The sequence below is a fragment of the Armigeres subalbatus genome, chromosome 2 (assembly GCF_024139115.2).
Source record: "Armigeres subalbatus isolate Guangzhou_Male chromosome 2, GZ_Asu_2, whole genome shotgun sequence".
Taxonomy (NCBI): domain Eukaryota; kingdom Metazoa; phylum Arthropoda; class Insecta; order Diptera; family Culicidae; genus Armigeres; species Armigeres subalbatus.
This window is the reverse complement of record NC_085140.1, coordinates 85,891,059-85,913,262: the sequence shown is the minus strand read 5'-3', so window position 1 is coordinate 85,913,262 and position 22,204 is coordinate 85,891,059. Positions and strand designations below refer to the sequence as shown.

The 22,204-nt window shown below is 42.6% G+C and overlaps 1 protein-coding gene across 1 annotated transcript; it reads right to left on the bottom strand.

The window, feature by feature from the left end:
• Positions 1–15,403: 15,403 nt before the first annotated feature.
• LOC134214673 (uncharacterized) lies at positions 15,404–17,600 on the bottom strand. The gene is made up of 3 exons (XM_062693998.1): positions 17,452–17,600; positions 16,775–17,326; positions 15,404–16,718 (listed from the first exon to the last, which is right to left on the bottom strand). Exons 2-3 carry the CDS (start codon positions 17,324–17,326, stop codon positions 15,504–15,506), a joined length of 1,767 nt encoding a protein of 588 aa, XP_062549982.1. The 5' UTR covers positions 17,452–17,600; the 3' UTR covers positions 15,404–15,503.
• Positions 17,601–22,204: the final 4,604 nt, after the last annotated feature.

Sequence of the window (22,204 nt, the reverse complement as noted above, 5' to 3'; positions counted from 1 at the left end):
ATGCGTCAAAGACAAAGTACATGCTTGCGGGCGGAACCGAGCGCGACAGGGCCCGCCTGGGAAGCAGTGTTACGATAGACGGGGATACCTTCGAGGTGGTCGAGGAATTCGTCTACCTCGGATCCTTGCTAACGGCTGACAACAACGTTAGCCGTGAAATACGAAGGCGCATCATCAGTGGAAGTCGGGCCTACTACGGGCTCCAGAAGAAACTGCGGTCGAAAAAGATTCGCCACCGCACCAAATGTGTCATATACAAGACGCTTATAAGACCGGTTGTCCTCTACGGACATGAAACATGGACAATGCTCGAGGAGGACTTGCAAGCACTCGGAGTATTCGAGAGACGGGTGCTTAGGACCATCTTTGGCGGTGTGCAAGAAGACGGTGTGTGGCGGCGAAGAATGAATCATGAGCTCGCCCAACTCTACGGCGAACCCAGTATCCAGAAGGTAGCTAAAGCCGGAAGGGTACGATGGGCAGGACATGTTGCAAGAATGCCGGACAGCAACCCTGCAAAGATGGTGTTCGCTTCCGATCCGGCAGGTACGAGACGGCGTGGAGCGCAGCGAGCGAGATGGGCAGACCAGGTGCAGAACGACTTGGCGAGCGTGGGGCGTATCCGAGGATGGAGAGATGCAGCCTCGAACCGTGTATTGTGGCGTCAAATTGTTGATTCAGTGTTATCTGTTTAGATGTTAACTAAATAAATGAAAATGAATGTAAGTTTGTTTAAAAATTTAACAGTGGTGTAGAAGTTTAAAATTAAGTGTGTGTCTTTTTAGAATCGTCGGAAGTTGAAGCCTAGTGAGAAGAAAGGCTATAGAAAAGTGTTCGAAAAGGGGTGTGTCGAGGAAGAAAGCTTAGAAAAAGGTATCCATTGTGTGAACCAATTCTTTTGTGTGTCTAAAAGGACATAGCGTGGCGTCACTTGGTGCTAATGAGTGGGTCAGGTCCTTTTAGTGGGCCTTTTTCTTTTTGTGTGCCCTTTTGGCGGTGCTGGAGGTGGCATTTTTACTTCACAGGAAGTGGTGCATCGGTTTCGCGGCCCAGGAACGACCAAACGAGTGTAGAAACGGGAATTTCGACATCGTACGTGGCCCAACGACGAGTGAATAGCCGGAGTGCCCCGCATTGGCCCGGCCAAGACGCCATCGCCGTAGTAAATCGTCCAGCGACCCCGCTACCTCGCCACCTCGTGCAAAACTCCATCGCATCGCTGCAAAGCTCCCCGGCCGCCATTGCGGAGTATAGCATCGACGCAAAGCACCGACCCACCATCGCCCGCTCTCGTCCGGCACCTCATCGTCCCACGGTCGAACCGAAATCGCACGCCATCATCCCACCATCGAACCAAAATAGCCGGCCATCGCCCGGCACGTCATCAGCACGCCATCAGCCGCCATCGTCCCACAACCGAACCAACATCGCCGGCTCTCGTCCGGCATATCATCGTCCTGCATCGTCGGCAATCGTTCCATCATCGAACCGACATCGCCGGCTCTCGTCCAGCATACCATCGAATCGACATCGCCGGCTCTCTTCCGGTACACAATCGTCCTGCATCGTTCCACCATCAAACCGATATCGCCGGCCATCGCCCGGCACGCCATCGCCTTTCATCGTCCGGTCATTGTCGGCCACCGTCCGGCATTCCAGCCATCGGCGCTTGTATAGGATCGCAAGGCCAGATCAGCGGTGGACATGCAGAGCCGCCAAGACCCAAGTCGGCATCCATCAACTTCCATCATCGCCGGCGGACATTAGTCGCCCGAATGCTACCACCTATACAACCGGCAAGTACCCATTCAAGCCCTATGACGTCACCAATGATGTAAAACTTTAATAAATTAGCATGTAAAACCATTTGGAAGTGTTGGTAGCAAATTCTTTAAGACCACGCAGCCCTTTTAGATTTCTCCACCACTTTTGTATTGATTTCGCTTTGCCGATTGAAGTCGCCAAGCCTCGCCTACGGTGTTTCAGTTGGAAAATTCCTCTTTGAGTAGCTTTTGAGCCTTATAGGTACGACACTGTTTGTCAGCTTTTCGACCGATTCGCACAGGTGGGCAGGTGTTTCGCAACACACGTGTGTGTATAGCTCCTGCTACAGGCAGTGTTGGGAAATGAGTGAGCATGGTTCGTCCCATCCTCACTCACTCACTCATATGAGTTGAACCAGTTCTACTCACGCGTGAGTACTCACAGGTATGGTGAGCACTCACGCGTGAGTAAACTCACGCCTGAGTGAGTAAAACTACTCATTCGATTTTTTTGGTGAGTAAGTGAGGAAATAGGTGTATTAAAAAATATACTGTAAGGTTAGCAATAATTGAAAATGCGAATTTCCTAAGTCAATTGAAAATCATGAAATATACGTGTACAGGTTTGTGTTGAGGTGCGTGTTTAGGTGTGTGCTTGAGTTTAGTTGCGTGTTTATGTTTTGGGTGCGTGTTTGTATTTTGGTGCGTGTTTGTGTTTTGGGTGCGTGTTTGTATTTAGATGCGTGTTTGTGTTTATATACGTGTTCATGTTTTGGGTGCGTGTTTGTGTTTAGATGCGTGTTTGTATTTAGGTGCGTGTTTGTGTTTAGTTGCGTGTTTGTATTTAGGTGCGTGTTTGTGTTTAGGTGCGTGCTTGTCTTTAGTTGCGGGTTTGTGTTTAGTTGTGTGTTTATGTTTTGGGTGCGTGTTTGTGTTTTGGGTGCGTGATTGTGTTTAGGTGCGTGCTTGTGTTTAGTTGCGTGTTTGTATTTAGGTGCGTGTTTGTGTTTATGTTTCGGGTGTGTGTTTGTGTTGAGTTGTGTGTTCATGTTTTAGGTGCGTGTTTATATTTAGGTGCGTGTTTGTGTTTATGTTTTGGGTGTGTGTTTGTGTTGAGTTGTGTGCTCATGTTTTAGGTGCGTGTTTGTGCTTAGGTACGTGTTTGTGTTTAGGTGCGTGTTTGTATTTTGGTGCGTGTTTGTCTTTAGTTGCGTGTTTGTGTTTAGTTGTGTGTTTATGTTTTGGGTGCGTGTTTGTGTTTAGTTGCGTGTTTGTATTTAGGCGCGTGTTTGTATTTAGGTGCGTGTTTGTGTTTAGTTGCGTGTTCATGTTTTGAGTGCGTGTTTGTGTTTAGGTGCGTGTTCATGTTTTTGGTGCGTGGTTGTATTTTGGTGCGTGTTCATGTTTTGGGTGCGTGTTTGTGTTTAGATGCGTGTTTGTATTTAGGTGCGTGTTTGTGTTTAGTTGCGTGTTTGTATTTAGGTGCGTGTTTGTGTTTAGGTGCGTGCTTGTCTTTAGTTGCGGGTTTGTGTTTAGTTGTGTGTTTATGTTTTGGGTGCGTGTTTGTGTTTTGGGTGCGTGTTTGCGTTTAGGTGCGTGCTTGTGTTTAGTTGCGTGTTTGTATTTAGGTGCGTGTTTGTGTTTATGTTTTGGGTGTGTGTTTGTGTTGAGTTGTGTGTTCATGTTTTAGGTGCGTGTTTGTGCTTAGGTACGTGTTTGTGTTTAGGTGCGTGTTTGTGTTTTGGTGCGTGTTTGTCTTTAGTTGCGTGTTTGTGTTTAGTTGTGTGTTTATGTTTTGGGTGCGTGTTTGTGTTTAGTTGCGTGTTTGTATTTAGGCGCGTGTTTGTATTTAGGTGCGTGTTTGTGTTTAGTTGCGTGTTCATGTTTTGAGTGCATGTTTGTGTTTAGGTGCGTGTTCATGTTTTTGGTGCGTGTTTGTATTTTGGTGCGTGTTCATGTTTTGGGTGCGTGTTTGTGTTTAGATGCGTGTTTGTATTTAGGTGCGTGTTTGTGTTTAGTTGCGTGTTTGTATTTAGGTGCGTGTTTGTGTTTAGGTGCGTGCTTGTCTTTAGTTGCGGGTTTGTGTTTAGTTGTGTGTTTATGTTTTGGGTGCGTGTTTGTGTTTTGGGTGCGTGTTTGCGTTTAGGTGCGTGCTTGTGTTTAGTTGCGTGTTTGTATTTAGGTGCGTGTTTGTGTTTATGTTTTGGGTGTGTGTTTGTGTTGAGTTGTGTGTTCATGTTTTAGGTGCGTGTTTGTGCTTAGGTACGTGTTTGTGTTTAGGTGCGTGTTTGTATTTTGGTGCGTGTTTGTCTTTAGTTGCGTGTTTGTGTTTAGTTGTGTGTTTATGTTTTGGGTGCGTGTTTGTGTTTAGTTGCGTGTTTGTATTTAGGCGCGTGTTTGTATTTAGGTGCGTGTTTGTGTTTAGTTGCGTGTTCATGTTTTGAGTGCATGTTTGTGTTCAGTTGCGTGTTTGTGTTTAGGTGCGTGTTCATGTTTTTGGTGCGTGTTTGTGTTTAGTTGTGTGTTTATGTTTGGGTGCGTGTTTGTGTTTAGTTGCGTGTTTGTATTTTGGTGTGTATTTGTATTTGGGACATGCGTTATAGTCAAAGCCTTCAATATTGTTTAAATTTTCCAATAAATTTCTGTACTTACCAGACGTGGTTTGATCATTTAGTTCAAGCACAGACAAACAGACATAACACTCGACAAATTTCCATCGTTCACTGATTTACTGGTCAATTCAAATAAAATTTACTCTATTTTGACGTTTGCTCACTACCGCTACCTAGTTCGTGATTAGCCCAGCTAGCTGAAGTCAACAGATGTCGTTAGTGTTTGAACGACGATGGATTTGATGAATGAATGTTCAATGTATTATGTTTTTTTGTCTGTGGTTCAAGTTTTACTCATTTTTTCAGAAGCCGAGTTTTAACATGTGATTGTATAGCCAATTGTTTTTACTCTAAAATGTTGTATATCAAGTATTTTATTAAATAAATAGTCATTATAAATTAGTCAAATTCGAACTAAATGATCGTATCATGCCGTAAGTATATTATTATTTTCTACCTGTTCGTGCAGTGCAGCATGAGAACTAAAGATGCCGGCTTTTAATTTTTAGCACTTTTACAAACAAGACCAAAATAATTTTCGAAGCTGGCTAAATTTAACAGTATGGAGCGTCCACACATTACGTAACGCTTAAGGGGGGAGGGGGGTTGGTCGAAGTGTGACGATCCATACAAAATTTTCAGATGTTTCATACGAAAAGTGTGACATAGGGGGAAGGGGGGGTTTAAAACGCCCAATTTTTGCGTTACGTAATTAATGGATCTTCCCTTTAACGTGTGAATTCAAAAAATATGAGATCTGTATATTCTCTAGTTTTGTCAATGTATTTTCGTATAAAGATATGTATATGTATTTCGACTCTTAATTGATCATTTCTACAGTATTTTTCGAATACAAGTAGAAAATTGTTAATTTATTATTTTTACGGTATAGGGGTTTAAAAATATGGCTAAAAGTAAATATAATAAATAAAGATAATACTTCAAACCACCTTATTTAATGAATAAAATTGTTGTAAACAACAAGTAAATGCCTTTATTTAGTAATCGTTTCATTCTTAATACCATGCTCCTATATCAATAACTTTCGCATCAATTTATGAATTCATGGAGCGGTAACCTCGTATAATATTTTTTATATATTCATTCAGGATTGTTACGGGGATCTTGAAATATTTTCCACGCCGGCCAAAACCAGATCCGCGTCATTTACGCGGCATGAACTTAAATCCGCACGACCTAGAACTTAATTAGTGTCAAATACACGTGAGATGTCATTTTTATCACTAAAATTGTGACTATTTTCACTTGAAGGGCGTTATATAAAAAACGATTTTTAATGCCATCAGATATGTATAGTAGATTAACAATATAGTTCACTTCGTGAATCTCTCCACATTACGCAACGGACAGCATCTTGCGTCTCAAAAGGCCCAAAGGCGAAAGTCAAGGGGTGCTTTAATCGAAAAATTACACAAATTTAACAGTTGTCAACAGAGCCTAAAATAGTCATCTTCATGAAGCAGCTTCGGTCCGATTTTTGACAAACATCGCATGAATATTAAAAACATAGAATGACATAGTCAGACGACTACTCCACCAACTCATTCATTCGACTGTCACTGAGTGTGCTTACTATGTGCAGAGAAAAAGCATTATTAGCATTGTTTATGTTGATGTTTACCGTTGAAAGTGCCTCGCGGATGAAAATCGGATTGAGTCCTGTGTGATAATTCACTTTACTCATTTGAAACGTGTTTAGATTTCAGATAATTTATCAATTTGTAAAATGTGCATAAATATTCAATGACTAATATTCAACTGAATATTGACTGTCCAGAGCCGACTATGAATGTGTCTGGAAGTGAACTGACAATTGAAGAAAGGTAGACTTCACCAAAAAAAATCGATTATTTTACACTCTGGTTGTCAACTATTTGAATTACATTTTTCAAAACTTTATTTCCAAACTCAGACATCAAAACACGATTTCTAGCATATTAGGATTACCACTCCTTGAATTCGTTCCTTGCACCCAAATTATTAACAAAGAATTTTTGAGATTTTTTCAGCAGTGCTTAAAACGACACAAATTAACCCAAAATTGTTCAATTTGCAAATGTTATTGATATAAGAGCCTACCTATCTACCTACAACTACCTTATTTCGACATGGTCTATTGCATATTACACCATACGTTGAGACACCTCTCGGAATGTCTCTTTACTACTTTGCTTACCTTTTGTGACACCATAGCGCCATAATGGACTAATTGATAATTTAGTATTCTTGATACCATTCTAATTTGCCGCTCTATGCACACTTGTACCAAAATGAAGTGGAATGAATCTGAACAAATCGCCATTAGTATGACAAACCTTCTGTTGTGACTGTGACTGTTTTGCATGTTCTTTATATTATTGTTATTAAATTTTTTAGTTAAAATTTAACTCCTAAGCCATCTTTTCCCCTACAACAATAAATTATGTAATTTGTCTAGATTATGAATTGAAAGACAAACTTGCATAGAGTTTAAGCAATATATCAAGCGCAAGTGCATAAACATATACGCGCACAAACAAACACACACACGGCACACACAAATACACACGCGCGCAAACACAAACACCCATGCATGCACACACAAGCATACCCAAACGCGCACACACTGGAGTGTACTACTGCAGCTGCTACGCCCCACCAAGGTGGCCGATAGAACAATTCACCGAGATGGTCGATCGGCTAACATCAGACCTAGTGGGTAGCAAGCCAGTAGTAATTGCAGGAGACTTCAATGCGTGGGCGATAGAGTGGGGAAGTCGCTTTACTAACCGGAGAGGGCAAACGCTGCTAGAGGCTTTCGCCAAGCTGGATGTCGTGCTGTGCAACGAAGGCTCCAAAAGTACCTTCCAGCGAAACGGAGTGGAATCGATAATAGACGTAACGTTCTGCAGTCCAAGTTTGGTCGGTGATATGCAGTGGATGGTCGACGACGGTTACACCCACAGTGACCATCTAGCTATCCGGTACAGGATAGGCAGCGAGGCAAGAAGAGAAAGCCGGAGAGCTACTCCCACAACCCGGTCGTGGAAGGTCGCCCACTTCGACGGTGGGACCTTCAGTGAAGCTATGGGTCTGGAAGAAAACACGGGAAGTTTAAGCGGCGACGAACTGGTTGCGGTCCTGTCTCGAGCTTGTGACGCGACCATGCCGAGGAAGGTGCGACCACGGAACTGCAGGCCACAGGTATACTGGTGGAGCGATGAAATTGCAGCCCTTCGAGCAGCCTGTCTCCGGGCTAGAAGAAAACGCAAAGGACACGCTTGGCGGAAGTGAGGGAGGAACGCATCGAGCAATTCAAAGCAGCGAGACTGGCTCTAAACAAGGCCATCAAAGAAAGCAAGAAAGCCTGCTTCGACAGACTGTGCCAGAGCGCCAACTCGAATCCATGGGGAGACGCCTATCGGGTGGTGATGGCCAAAACAAGAGGAGCACTGGCTCCTCCCGAGCGATGTCCAACGAGGCTGAAGACTATAATCGAGGCACTATTCCCGCACCACGGCCCAACCCACTGGCCGCCAGCAGCGAGGGTAGCAAATGATGAAGCGGTGGAGAGGGTGACGGTAGAAGAGATATTGACGGTGGCAAAGTCCCTCGACCCGAGTAAAGCACCTGGTCCGGACGGGATCCCGAATATGGCATTGAAGGCAGCCATAACGACTAACCCGAACATGTTTAGGTTGGCCATGCAGAAGTGTCTGGACGAGAGGACATTCCCGGATATATGGAAGAGACAGCGTTTGGTCCTGTTACCGAAACCTGGCAAGCCACCAGGAGACCCCTCAGCGTACAGACCAATCTGTCTTATAGACACGGTAGGGAAGCTACTGGAGAAGTTGATCCTGAACAGACTGTCGCCGTACGTCGAGGAGGTAGGAGGATTATCGAGCGAGCAATTCGGCTTTCGGAGAGGAAGGTCTACTCTAGGTGCCATTAAATCGGTGGTTGACACTGCAAAGGTCGCCATCGAATGCAAGCGGCGCGGTATACGTTACTGCGCAGTAATAACACTCGACGTGCGGAATGCATTCAACAGTGCGTGCTGGATGGAGATCGCGAACTCGTTGCTTCGGCTGGGAGTACCGGTAGGGCTGTATAAGATTCTGGGAAGCTACTTTCAGAATCGATTATTGATCTACGAGACAGACGAAGGCTTGGCTACCGCCCCATCACGGCAGGTGTCCCACAGGGATCAATTTTGGGTCCATTGCTGTGGAACGTGATGTACGATGGCGTGCTGCGGTTGAAGCTCCCGCCAGGAGTCAAGTTAGTGGGATTCGCCGATGACGTAACCATGACCGTGTACGGAGAATCCGTCGAAGAGGTCGAATTGACTGCAGCCTATTCGATCAGCCTAGTGGAGGAATGGTTGCGCAGCAAGAAGCTACAGTTGGCGCATCATAAAACGGAGATGATAGTCGTTAACAATCGGAAATCGGTTCAGGAGGCGACAATTAGAGTCGGCGGCTGCGACATCACCTCCAAGAGATCTCTGAAACAATTGGGGTGATGCTCGACGATAAGTTGAGCTTTAAAAGTCATGTCGACTACGCCTGCCAGCGCGCGTCGACGGCGATAGCGGCACTATCGAGGATGATGGCGAACAACTCTAGGGTGTGCTCCAGCAAGCGCAAGCTGCTGGCAAGCGTGGCGGTTTCAATACTACGATACGGAGGACCAGCTTGGGTGTCAGCGTTGAGCGTAAACTGCAACGGGCGAAAGCTGGAGAGTACTCATAGGCTAATGTGCCTGAGAGTTATCAGCGCATATCGCACCGTATCTCGCGAAGCGGCATGTGTACTCGCGGGCATGATGCCTATCAAACTGGTGGTAGAGGAAGACGAGGAGTGCTACGCCCTCAGGGGCACCGATAACGCTCGAAGGAATATAAAAGGCAGCAACGGTAGCCAAATGGCAGAGAGAGTGGGACAACTCGCCTAAGGGAAGGTGGACCCATCGCTTAGTCCCAAGTGTGTCGGCATGGATTAGCAGACCTCATGGGGAGCTAAACTTTGGCTTGACCCAGTTCTTAACAGGCCATGGATGCTTCAAGTGGTATCTACACAGGTTTGGTCACGCGGCTTCTCCCACCTGTCCGCAATGCCCAGACGTGACAGAAACGGCTGAACACATCCTGTTCACATGTCCTCGGTTCGAAACGGAGAGGAGTGCGATGTTGGGGGCATGCGGAACGGACACCAACACCGATAACATCGTCATAAAAATGTGCCAGAACCCAGAACAGTGGAGAGCGGTTGCAAGAGCGACGTCCAGGATAGCCGACATCCTGCAACGAAGTTGGCGCATAGAGCAGCAGCAGGCAGCCGTTACGGATAGCGGACCATGAGTCGTGGAAGTCGTGAATATATATGTCGATAATGGATGGGAACGACAGCGTCGCAACTGTATTCAACTTGCGGCGAGCGCGTAGCCGCAGAACGTGGCGAAACGGCCGGGTTCGGAGGAGCTCCCGCTTTCGGGGAACTTCTCGTCGGAGTAGGTTAGATCCGCCGTCGGGGACTATCCGAGTCGTTCGCGATCGCGACCGAGGCGGGAGCTAAATGGCTCAATGAATAAGGTGAGAGCTGAATGGCTCAAGGCAAATGAAACTCGGTTATCGGAGTAGGCTAGGTCCACCGCCGGGGATCAGCTGAGTAGACCGTGGCGTGCGAATGTACCGGCTTCGGGTCGTCGGGGCACCATTGAACTGGAAGTTATCTCCACCCGGAATCTTTGGATTGACCTCGGCACTCGCTCGGTCACCCGTTGAGACGGGTCGTCGGTTACAGGGGAGCTTCCGACGTCGGGGAACTCCCTGTCGGAGTAGGATTGATCCACCGCCGGGGACTATCCGAGTAGTCCGCGACCAAGGTGAGAGCTGAATGGCTCATCGGTTAAGCAAGAAGCTGAAAGGCGCAGTTCATGGGAAATCGGTTAATCGGAGTAGGCTAGGTCCACCGCCGGGGACCAGTTGAGTAGATCGTGCCGCGTGAATGCACCTGCTTCGGGTCGTCGGGGCACCACTGAACCGGAAGCAATCTCCACCCGGAATCTTTGGCCTGACCTCGGCACTCGTCCGGTCACCCGTTGAAGTGAGAATGTGCGTAGGACTTGAGCGGATCTATGAACATGCATACCAGGTGAATGTGTAGTGTTGGTAATGTAACAGCCATCCACGAATGCGGGTCGTCGGTATCGGGGAGCTTCCGCCGCCGGGGACTCCCCGTCGGAGTAGGGTAGATCCGCCGCCGGGGACTATCTGAGTAGCTTGCGAGTACGTTGAGAGCTAAATGGCTCTAAAAATAAAAAGGAAAGTAGATGCGTTGCTGAATGGCACAAGGAAAAAAAAGTAAAGGGCTTAAGGGCCCACGCTTTTGTGTGCTTGCTGGCACCAATAAAGGGAGCCAAAGGGCTCAGACGTACGACAAAACATCGAAGAGAGGCACTGTGAAAGGTGTTGTTTTGGGAGGAGTACTTTTAGTACTGCTTTTCCCCACAGAAGTAATACTGAAAGGTAGTCCCGGGGGGAATTGTGCATTAGAAGAGAGGGTAACTCAAGTAACCTTCTGTTGCTTGGGTGGGTTTAGTGGGTCCGGCGGTCTGGCCTTCTGCCAACCGCGCCAACCCCACTCCCTGAGTGATAATTTCAGGTGTCTGTATGCAGATTTGCCTTCATCCCTCTATAAAAAAAAAAAAAAAAAAAAAAAGAGCAAAAACGCGCACACACAAACACACACGCGCGCACACTCAATCACACGCAAACTCAAACCTACGCATACACGCACAAACAAGCACACGCATATGCACAAAAACACGCGCACACAACCATCATCTATATTCGTCAATTGGTATTAACCACAATGAGCCCCGGGACTTCTATTAAAAATCGTCTCTGAAGTGAATATATCGCTGTACGAAAAAGGCAAACATATATAAACATTGATTTCATACGAAAATTATATCTCAACATTAACTTCAACACATTTATTCTCAATTATTTTAGATCCATAATTTTATTTATTTAATTTTCACCCGAATCTAATACAAAATACGCGCAGTCGTAACAGTCCTGCACTACATTTCGAAATTTATTATTATGCAATTAATTAACATGTTGATAGTAATTCCCATTATATTAGCAATTTCTTATTCGTATAATTTGACAAATATAATTTAGCTTTTTTCATAAATTCATGCCACAAATTTTTACGTACTTCTTGACAACTACCAGAATTGGCCAAAACTTGACATCTACGTTGTGGAAGAAACAAAAACTAATCTTATTGGATTACTCATATGAGCAAAAATTCCTCACTCGTGAGTGAGCAAAACCACGTTTGCTCACTTGTGAGTACTCACAGGTCGTGAGTAACTCACGCGTGAGTACTCACGGAAAAAATGAGCAATGAGTGAGGAATTTTTGCTCATATGAGTGAGTTTCTCAACACTGGCTACAGGTAAGTACTACCGTGAGCGTGTGTGGTGTGGTGATTTACGGTAAACGACCCTTCATTTGTCTCCCATTTGTAGCTTGATTGGAGCTAGCGGGTAACAGTTGTCCTGTCTTCGGAAGCTGTTAGAGAAGATAATTCTCTTCCGGCTAGACGAATGGATTGAATCGAATAATTTGTGTCAGATAAACAATTTGTACATTCAAAGGTAATTGCCTAGGGTAACCGGCGGTAATGTTGGCCCTGGATGTAACATTGGCTCATCACGCAAATAAATCAATATTTCAGCGATAATACGTCGATTTGTAGGGAGATATTAACCACTGCTTCTTTAGAAAAGTATATCAAACATATATCTGCTTCATAACTCTAGATTTATACACTTCTTAAACTATTAAAAGCAATTATCTTGCGTGAAAAATCACTTTCACTCGGTTTTTTTAACAGCCATGTTTCGTTGACTTATGCAGGCTGGCTGTGCTAGAGTTTTTCATTTGCCAAATAAAAGAGTTTTCTGAATGAACATACCTGCTTTCGCACATCAGATGAATGGATAACAACCACACTATGTCAGCTATCATTTTTATTTCACAATTTCCATTAGTATAGCGACATAATAAACCAAAACTTTTTTGGACAATACTGGGGGCACCCGTAGCCAAATGGTGGCATGCGCTTTCGATTTGTAGCACTACGTTAGTATAGGTGAAACTCTAAAATCAAAACATTCTCACCAATAACCCGTACTGGAGAAAATAACCGAAAGCTGCAGATAGAATATCCGATGCTTGCGATTAGGTTGCTGAGAATTTTTGTAAAAACAGGTTAATCCACTCAACCGTAAAGTTTCTTTCGCAAATTACATAACGCTAAACTATTGTCAACCCAGGCATGTGGGTGGACTTTATATATCAAGCGAAAGGTTTTACTTCCTGCTTCTTAGAACAGCTGTGAAAACCACAATAAAATTTGTTATAATCATCAAAATTGATTAATCCATAATAGGAACGCATGCACCAGTTGTGGCACTATTCTTAATTTTGGTTCCTTATTTGGCAAATCCCATTGTTTTCTTATGGGATTGGCCAAATAGGGACCACTAGTGCCACAACTGGTGCAAAGGACGTCAAAAATTAAGCAAAATCATTTTTTACAATTATGCTTTGCTTGTTTTGGAGGAGATCAAAGGTTTTATCGTATCATATGAATATGCTTTATCGATATGAACTTGGTTTGCGGTGATTTGATTTGTTATTTGGCATATAAAGCACTAGTGCGACAACTGGTGCTATAGCCACAACTGGTACATCTAGCCTACCCTCCCACAATCTAAAACGTCATGTCTCGGGTACTTATTCAAAAGGACGTATGTGATTTTGTAAACAAAGATTCAAACGTCGATTTGTCCAATCTGATAGCACTCCCACGCAAACCATCCCCACAGACAGGTTGGGTAAGCCTTCGGTTACCTGTTGGTGGTGTTGGTTTGCGTGGGAGTGGTATCAGATTGGACATATCGACGTTTGAATCTTTGTTTACAAAATCACATACGTCCTTTTGAATAAGTACCCGTAGTGAATGGGCCCTCATGATGCTTTTCTAGAATCACGACATAATCGCTTTCATTTGCAGAACATACAAAAAATAATTGCCTACCTTACGGCTTCCAAACACGATTCAAGCAAAAGCGATTCAAGCATCAACCTTTCGTGGTTCGATACACCGTTTTCTTCAAAATTTCGCAAATAAATGATTCAAATACCTATTTAGTTTTATCATCTTTCGCACGAATCCTACAAGCATTTTCTCAATTAATAATGGAAAAATACAATGGACCATATGGTTCATTAGATAAACTTTCAACGTCATTTCATGTGAAAAATTTCAAGTCAAATTACTTGACAAATACCTTCATCATAATTTAGATCTATTATTGCTTGCAAAAAGTATTTTGATCTGTAAAATGATACCGAAAAAGTATTCTTTCAACTCGGGAAGTTGAAACACGTGAGAGTTTTGAGAGGATTCACAACAGCTGATCGATATAGAGAGGAGTAGAATCAAACGCACGTACCAATCATGAAACTTTAATGCAGGTAGAGTTAAAAACAAGCATCCAATAATTGTATTTATGAATAATTGTGTAATAATATCAGGTAGTTGGCACAGTTATAACTGTTTATGCACAGTACAAAGCAAGGAATTGCCTAGAATAAGTTTTACAATTGGCTTTCTTCAGTAGTGCGTTATGCATCATTCCCACCTAAAGCATTGTTTACGTTTTGGAAAAAAGTTTCTTTGAGAGTATCGCGAGAGCGAGAGCAACACAACTGCCATGGTTTCAACTAGCAGTAAATCTCAAAATTATGCGGCAGCCAATAATTAACGTATGTAATTTGTTTGAAGGCACAACATGAGGACTAGAACATGTAGCCTTTTTGCAATTGCAGTTTTTAATACAGTTTTCATTTTTCTAAACTTCTTCACTTGCAAATATGGTAAATATTTGGGAAATAAATGATACATATAATAGTATTTTCGTTAGCGTGTCCTTGATAATCGTGCTATTGGGTGAATCTAAAACGAACTCTCACAATCAGTGTGGTAGTATTTTACATGCAACCAATTAGAATTCACGCTCAATAAGATGATTTGATTTTCTCTATATTTGTTTGCATGCTGCCTTTATTCAACGCAAGCAAAATGACTGGTACTATAAACAGCAACCCATCTTTATCCTTCGTATGTTCGAAATCAACAATCACTCGTCCCAAGTGGGCTGAAAAATTATCCACATGATAGGGACAAGGATGCCGATGTTTTGTCCATTTCTCTCGAGACTTTCGCTGGTTTAAATGAGATATTGCGGACATTCATCGTCGTTTTTTGCTATTTGGCATCAATTCCAAATGTAAGCAAGCCGGCTGGTGGAATAATTCTGGTTGGAAATGCAATATATGTAGTTTTATAGCGATAAATGTGCTCAGCCGTAGCATAATGGGCCAAGGTTTGAGCCGTTACCCCTATATGCCGGGTATTAAGCCACCCGGAGTGGAAATTAATTACTATGTCTGAAACTTGATTATGCATATGTACAACATGTGTTATCTATTAGTTCGGAAAAGGTATTGGAGGGTAACCGCCCCTTCGGTGGGGTTTGATCCCACGACCCCAGTTCGCATGACAGGTGCTTTCCCTACTAAGCTACGAAGGACCTCCGTCGTCCACTGCAGCTTAGCGAGTAGGGGAAAAGGTGGTAAAATGAACACCTTAAGCAATAATTCGAATAATTTAATATATTCATGATGAAATACATAAATGAAGTCAGCCAACCAATGTTTGGTATGCACTTGCAATATATATCGACAATATTTGGTCAAAATCATTATTCTATTACTTTTTTTCTCAATTTAAAATTTCATGAAATTCTGGATAATATAGAAAGGTGCACATAAAATGAACATCGGTTGGTGGTAATATGAACATGGTCTGGTTGCAAAATGAACATATTGCGATGGTGATATGAACACATTGAGATTAAAACGAAGCCATTATTTAAATTCACTGTTCATTAGTTAAATAATAGTTTATTACTTTACAAAATCAAAATTCATTTATTTCATGTCAATCCAGCAATAAAAAAATCAATCAATAGTAACTTAGTTACAAGCGGTGCAAACCACAATATCCTCATTGGAACAATCGAAGTGGAACCAAATCATACACGAGATACATTTCTTCCATCCTTGGCCATCTTCAGAATTCGAAAAATTTGCGCCACATACATCACACAAAACATCTTCAAATGCCTCGTCAAGTTTCAATACTTTCGTTCGTTTTTTCGGTGCCTGTTTGCGTCCTTTTATTGCTTTTATGGTTTTCGTTGCTTCCGCAATAGACAGTCCTTGACGATAACTTGTACTTGTCACCTCAACAGCTTTTTCGGCCTTCCTTTTCCGTTTCAAAGTTTTCGCTGCTGACATCTTTGGAAGAGGTAAAATATCCTTTGGTGAGATGTTGAAAGAAGAGTTCGGAGAGGCTTCAGAGAATGAATCAAGATGCGAGTTAACACTAACATCCAGCTCGGGCGTATGTCCAAGTTGATCAGTTGTTGAAGTGGAGAGAGAAATCGTTGTAGGAAGAGTAATCAGCTGTACTGTTGATTCATCGATCACCATTGGGTCGGTTACCGTGATTAACGTAACAATTTCTGGCTGATTTGTCACTTCAGATGGAGCAAAATCCGCATCACAGAACACATTTCTGTCTAATGGCCAAATTCCTGTTTTACGAAAACCGTTCACTGCCACGTCAACCGAAGCAGCTTTCGGGAAAGCTACGCCCAAGAGTTCCGAGATATCATACATACCAATAACTTGCCCCGGATTCGCACGCATGAAATTTTCTGTAGCACTTGCATAGTAACTTTTGAACGGCGTCATAAAAGCTACATCCAAGGGTTGCATTTTATTAGTGCAGTGTGGCGGCAACGCAACGACCGTAACAATATTAGCACGAGCCTTATCTGCAAACGATAGATTTTTTGTGTGAGAGCTATGGCCATCTATAATCAGCAGTGCTGGGTTCTGTTCCGAGGGGTTAATATGTTTCACGAAGTGGTCGAACCAATCCAAGAATGTGTCGCAGTTCATATATCCCGACGGGTTGCAATTGAATTTTGTTCCATTCGGGGTTCCTTTTTTTAGTGAATCGTGCATACGCACTCGTGGAAAAATCACATATGGCGGTACATGTTGGCCAGTTGCGGACATGCACATCACAACAGTGGTTAATGTGCCTCTCTCGCCAGAAGTAATAGATCCAACCTGCTTTTTTCCCTTTTTAGCAGCGATTTTTAACTTTTTTGGTGGAACCTACAACCAAACTTGTTTTAGGAAGAGTAAATTTTAGAAATAGCAGTTAATCTTACCGTGCTAATCCCCGTTTCGTCCGCATTAAATATGCGTGAAGGAGGGAACTTCTTGGAATCCAGTAAATTTTCGAGCATGTCATAAAATGCGTACACAGACGGTTTATTGAAGCCTCTAGCTCGAGCAGCGGATGTGGCCTCCGGCCTCCGGAATGAAATGTGTGTATTTCGCCGGAGGAACCCCTCTAGCCAGTATCTTCCAGCCATTTCATGTTTGTGGTTGAAGTTGTGCTCTAACCCATTTTTAACCGCCAGTTCGTAAGCCAAACATCTGACGTCCTTCATGTTCACTCCATAGAATCTTGCTTCCAAATCCAAGAGATGGTTTGCCAGTTCCTTTTCTTGTTCTGGTGAGAACACTGGTTTCTTCGAACCGAGTCCCTTTTGTTTGGTTGGACAGGCAATCCATCTTGCCAGAGTTACTCTTGGGATGTTGAATTTCTCGGAAGCTGACTTTACGGACATCCCGCCGCTAACAGCTTGCTTTGCTGCGGCCATCTGGTCATCTGTCCAGCTCTGCCTTTTTGTTTTCCTGACGTAAATCCGAGACATCTGGTAGATAAAAATAATGTTCGCACTGTTCATTTTACCAGCACTAGAAACTGTTCATTTTAACAGCACAGGGCCATTTTTCTAAAACAGCGATTAAATTCAATAAAAAGCTCAAAAATACTTACATTTTCCGATAACTGCTAGATAATAAGGTAAATAATGGATTCTTCACAACTTTTTATTCGAAATTACAATTTATCACTACAATAAACGTTATTTCCGACAGCCAAAAATTAACATCTACGGAACAAGGTACAAGAACAATTTTCTTTTGTTTATTATTATCGACGATTGACAGTTTCACGTGCAATAGGCTGGCTCGAAAAGCTGCACATGAGTTAGTGTTAGGGTGGATCTATATTTTACATAATTTATAAGCCTAATATGGTCAATTTGAACAAATGTTCATTTTACCGCACTGTTCATTTTACCTGCTTTTCCCCTACTGATGAAACCAAATTCCCAGCACCAGGTACCAGCCGATCTCTCGCAATACATTTTCAGAACTAACTCTCTCAAATGTATTTTTGTACACAATGTCAACCAAGTAGGATGAGTATTTAATATTGTCCGGCTCCTACACACTTGCTTCATCAGCAACGGCGCTCAATGAAGTAGGGTTGTGTGAGGTTGTGCCAGTTTGGTCGTCAGATCCCAACACGACCACACAAGCGAAGAGAGATCGCCACTCGAGATCAGTACATTCAAAGTTAATTGCCTATATGCCGGGTATTAAGCCACCCGGAGTGGAAATTAATTACTATGTCTGAAACTTGATTATGCATATGTACAACATGTGATAGATTTAGTTCGGAAAAGGTATTGGAGGGTAACCGCCCCTTCGGTGGGGTTTGATCCCACGACCCCAGTTCGCATGACAGGTGCTTTCCCTACTAAGCTACGAAGGACCTCCGTCGTCCACCGCAGCTTAGCGGGTACTGATGAAACCAAATTCCCAGCACCAGGTACCAGCCGATCTCTCGCAATACATTTTCAGAACTAACTCTCTCAAATTCGGGGATCAAACCCCACCGAAGGGGCGGTTACCCTCCAATACCTTTTCCGAACTAAATCTATCACATGTTGTACATATGCATAATCAAGTTTCAGACATAGTAAACAATTTGGTTTCCGCAGGGGTAAGGGGACGAACGACTGTCTTGCGTTGCTTTCTTCAGAAATTCAGCTTACCTTCGCTAAAAAAGAGCAAATGGGCTCAGTGTTTTTGGACATTAAGGGGGCTTTTGATTCAGTTTGCGTCGATGTCTTATCCGACAAACTCCACGAGTGTGGACTTTCACCAATTTTGAACATCTATTCGTACAATTTGTTGTCAGAGAAGCGTATGAATTTTTCTCATGGTGACTCGGCAACTTCACGAATTAGCTACATGGCTCTCCCTCAGGGCTCATGTTTAAGTCCCCTTCTTTACAATTTTTACGTCAGAGACATTGATGAACCGCAGTTGATCTGCAAGAACCGTTGCAAGATACTCTGGACAATTTGTCTACTTGGGCTTTAAAGCTGGGTATCGCATTCTCTCCGGAGAAAACTGAGATGGTTGTCTTTTCAAAAAACCATAAGCCGGCAAAGTTCCCGCTCCAACTGTTGGGTAAGGCAATCACTCATAGCATGTCTCCTAAATACCTCGGGGTCTGGTTCGACTCGAAATGTAGGGTATCCAATCATGGTTTGAACTAGTGAAAAACGTATCATGGTTTGAACCATTTTGAAATCAGTAGAAATTACCATCTCATTGGCAGGAAATGAACCTAAAACAGTATGAATGGAATATTTAGGCATACTGGAAGTGATAGAGTTTATTTATACATTCATACATATTGTTTAAGTAATAAAATAAAGCGATTTGGAAACGTCCTGAATTTGCGCCAAATCCCCCCCACCAGTGGCATAATTTCAAAAAGCTCGTAAAGGACGCATTTTATGATACAGGAGTGAGACCATTATATCAAAAGAACGCTATTTTCATCTGTAATCGATTGACGTCATCATACAAATGAAAAACAGTTTTAAATAGTTAAAATAGTAACATTTATACAAGGTAAAAACTGATCATGGTTTGAACTAAATTCGTACCATGGTTTGAACTTGTAAATGCAGTCATGTTCTGCTGCTGTCCGCTAGGAGCGCTGCATGCGCCTAGCTGGAGCATTTTGTTTACATTTCCAATATGAAAAAATCGTAATTTTCATATCGATCATTTAGACGATTTTCACACGTTCCGGGTTACTAATCGAATGCGAGAAGATGAATAGAAAATCAAATTTGCTTTTCTACAGATTTCCTCAGCGTTTCATGCATGTGATTAGTATTATATTTAGGAGCAGCTGGCTGCTGCAGTAGTTCAAACCCAGAGTCTATTATATAGAGTTGCGCAAAGAGGATCTTCTCACACTTATTCTGAATGATCCTCTTGTTATTCTGTTTGTAACTTTTATTTTGGTTCAACCCTTAAAGTGACTTCACGGGAGTGTTCACTGCTAAAGCTGTTTAATTCGATAATCAAGTCACCCACAGAGTGCAAACACGTGAGTTTCTTGTTGCTACTTTATTGGAAAGTGTAAATCTAATACATTTCAATTCATGCGTTTTAATTCGCCATAATAATCATTAGGCGATAACAATACTTCCGCATTACCAACAAGCATTTGTTTACTTTGCTCGATAGGTAGACGGTTTGACAGTTCAATAGGTAGATTTGGCTTCACTCTTTGCGTAACTCTATATATAATAGACTCTGCTCAAACCATGGTACGAATTTAGTTCAAACCATGAACAGTGTAGTTCAAACCATGGTACGAATCAAAGTTATGTAATTATTAGGTTTTTCAATGAAACTATGCATAAATATGTGCACCCAGGATGTTTTTAGAAAGATAATGAACTAAGCTTTCATACAAACTAGAAATCGCAGTTCTAACATGTTCCTTTGATGAAATAAATCAATTTTATTTTAACGGCTCATCTGAAACCCGCCATTTGGTTCAAACCATGATTGGATACCCTACCTTTGGGGAGCACATTGTGTATCTGACACAATAATGCCAGAAAGGAATCAACTTCATGCGAACTATAACGGGAACTTGCTGGGAAGCTCATCCCGAAAACATACATGCTGAAGCTTCAACGGTATCAATACCGCTGTCTCCGTATCGCGTTGGGTTGTATGAATTCGCCTCATATGATGAATCTGGAAGTACATACTTGCGGGAGTACTGCCTCTGACAGATCGTTTCGCGGAATTATCGCTTCGGTTCCTCATCCGCTGGGAGGTTCTCAATCCATTGGTCATTGACAACTTCGAGAAGCTGTTCGAACAAAACCCTCAATCACGATTCATGAGTATTTACCACTGGTATATGACGCTGGAGCTAAGCCCATCTTCGGTTGACACCAATCGTGCTAACTTCTTAGACTCTTACATGTTACTTTTGATCTGTCCATGAAGCAGGAGGTTCATGGAATACCAGGCTTTCTTCGTGCAGAGGTCATACCTCCATTATTTGCAAGCAAATATGGGCATGCCAGCGACGAGAGAAGACGGGTCAAAAATGGATGTCTCCACTGGTTTCGGTGTTTTCAACGTTTTTCATAGCGCCCACTTTAAGCTGAAAGAGCCTTGTTCCGTGTATACCGCTGAGCTAGCTGCTGTACACTATTCACTTGAGCATATTACATCCTTACCTCCTGACCAATTATTCAGATTTTGAAAACTTTTTGATGTCGATCAATCAATTCATCAATTCACGTTTGATGTGGTTTGAAGTTAATTTTCGAAATTCTACAAATTTATAAAAAAAACCCAGATTAATCCACCTAGCGGTGATGGTGCCTTTCTCGTTCGTTCAAAAGGTTTGAAAAAATCACAAATAACACCAACATGTGGATTGGTCTTATTTTTTAAATTTGTTTATATGCATAAAAAAAATTCTCGCCAAACGCAATTTATTGCAAACAAATCGGATGAGCATAAGAACAAAAAATGGCATTTTATTTTGTAGTTTTAAAATTAGTATTTTCGCCATAACTTTTGACCCAATTGTACGATCCGGCCAAGTTTCTATAGGAAACAATGGGACAAGATTCTGCGTCGAATGCAATCTGTTGCGAGCGACCTGAGAAGCACACATATTGCACATCGATCACAGTAACTTATATATGACCGTATTCAGTCACAATATGGTTGCTGCAACCAGATTTGTTGAACTTGTGTTGCTTGGGGAATAGATGAAGTCTAAGTGCTAAAAAAGTGAGCTAGACCTTTTTGAACTTTTTTTTCACAATAAATAGAAATTTGACCATAACATCTAAGCCCATAGTCCGATCTGGCCAATTTTCAATAAGAATATGAGACATTCTGCGTCGAATGCAATTGAATGCGAGCAAATCAGTTGAGGAAAAGTGCCTGAAAAATGAGTGAGTTTTTTTTAGCGATTTTTCCATAAAAAAAATGGTATAATTTTTGATCCCATAGTCCGATATGGCCAATTTTCAATAGGAACGGGACAGGATTCTACGTCGAATGCAACTTGTTGTGAGCAAATCGGTTAAGGTCACTCCTGACGGAATCCAAGTTTCAAAGTGCTCGCGTTTTCGGGGGCACACCACTCGATACGGAAATGGTGCACAACTGTCTTTTTTGTTGATTTAGCTTTGCTGCGTCGCAGCATGCGTGAAAAAATAAAAATGACAGTTGTGCGTTGCTTCCGTATCGAGTGGTGTGCCCCCGAAAACACGAGTACTGAAACTCGGATTCCGTCAGGAGTGATCTTAAGGATGTGCTTGAAAAATGAGTGACATTTTTTACGCGATTTTTTTGTATGAATTTGTATTATGACCATAACTTCTGATCCCATA

Coding starts and splice junctions, on each gene's coding strand:
- LOC134214673 (XM_062693998.1), bottom strand. CDS start 17,326: ATGTCTCGGATTTACGTCAGGAAAACAAAAAGGCAGAGCTGGACAGAT. Junction 16,719..16,774: donor ACGAAACGGGGATTAGCACG/GTAAGATTAACT, acceptor GTTTGGTTGTAG/GTTCCACCAAAAAAGTTAAA.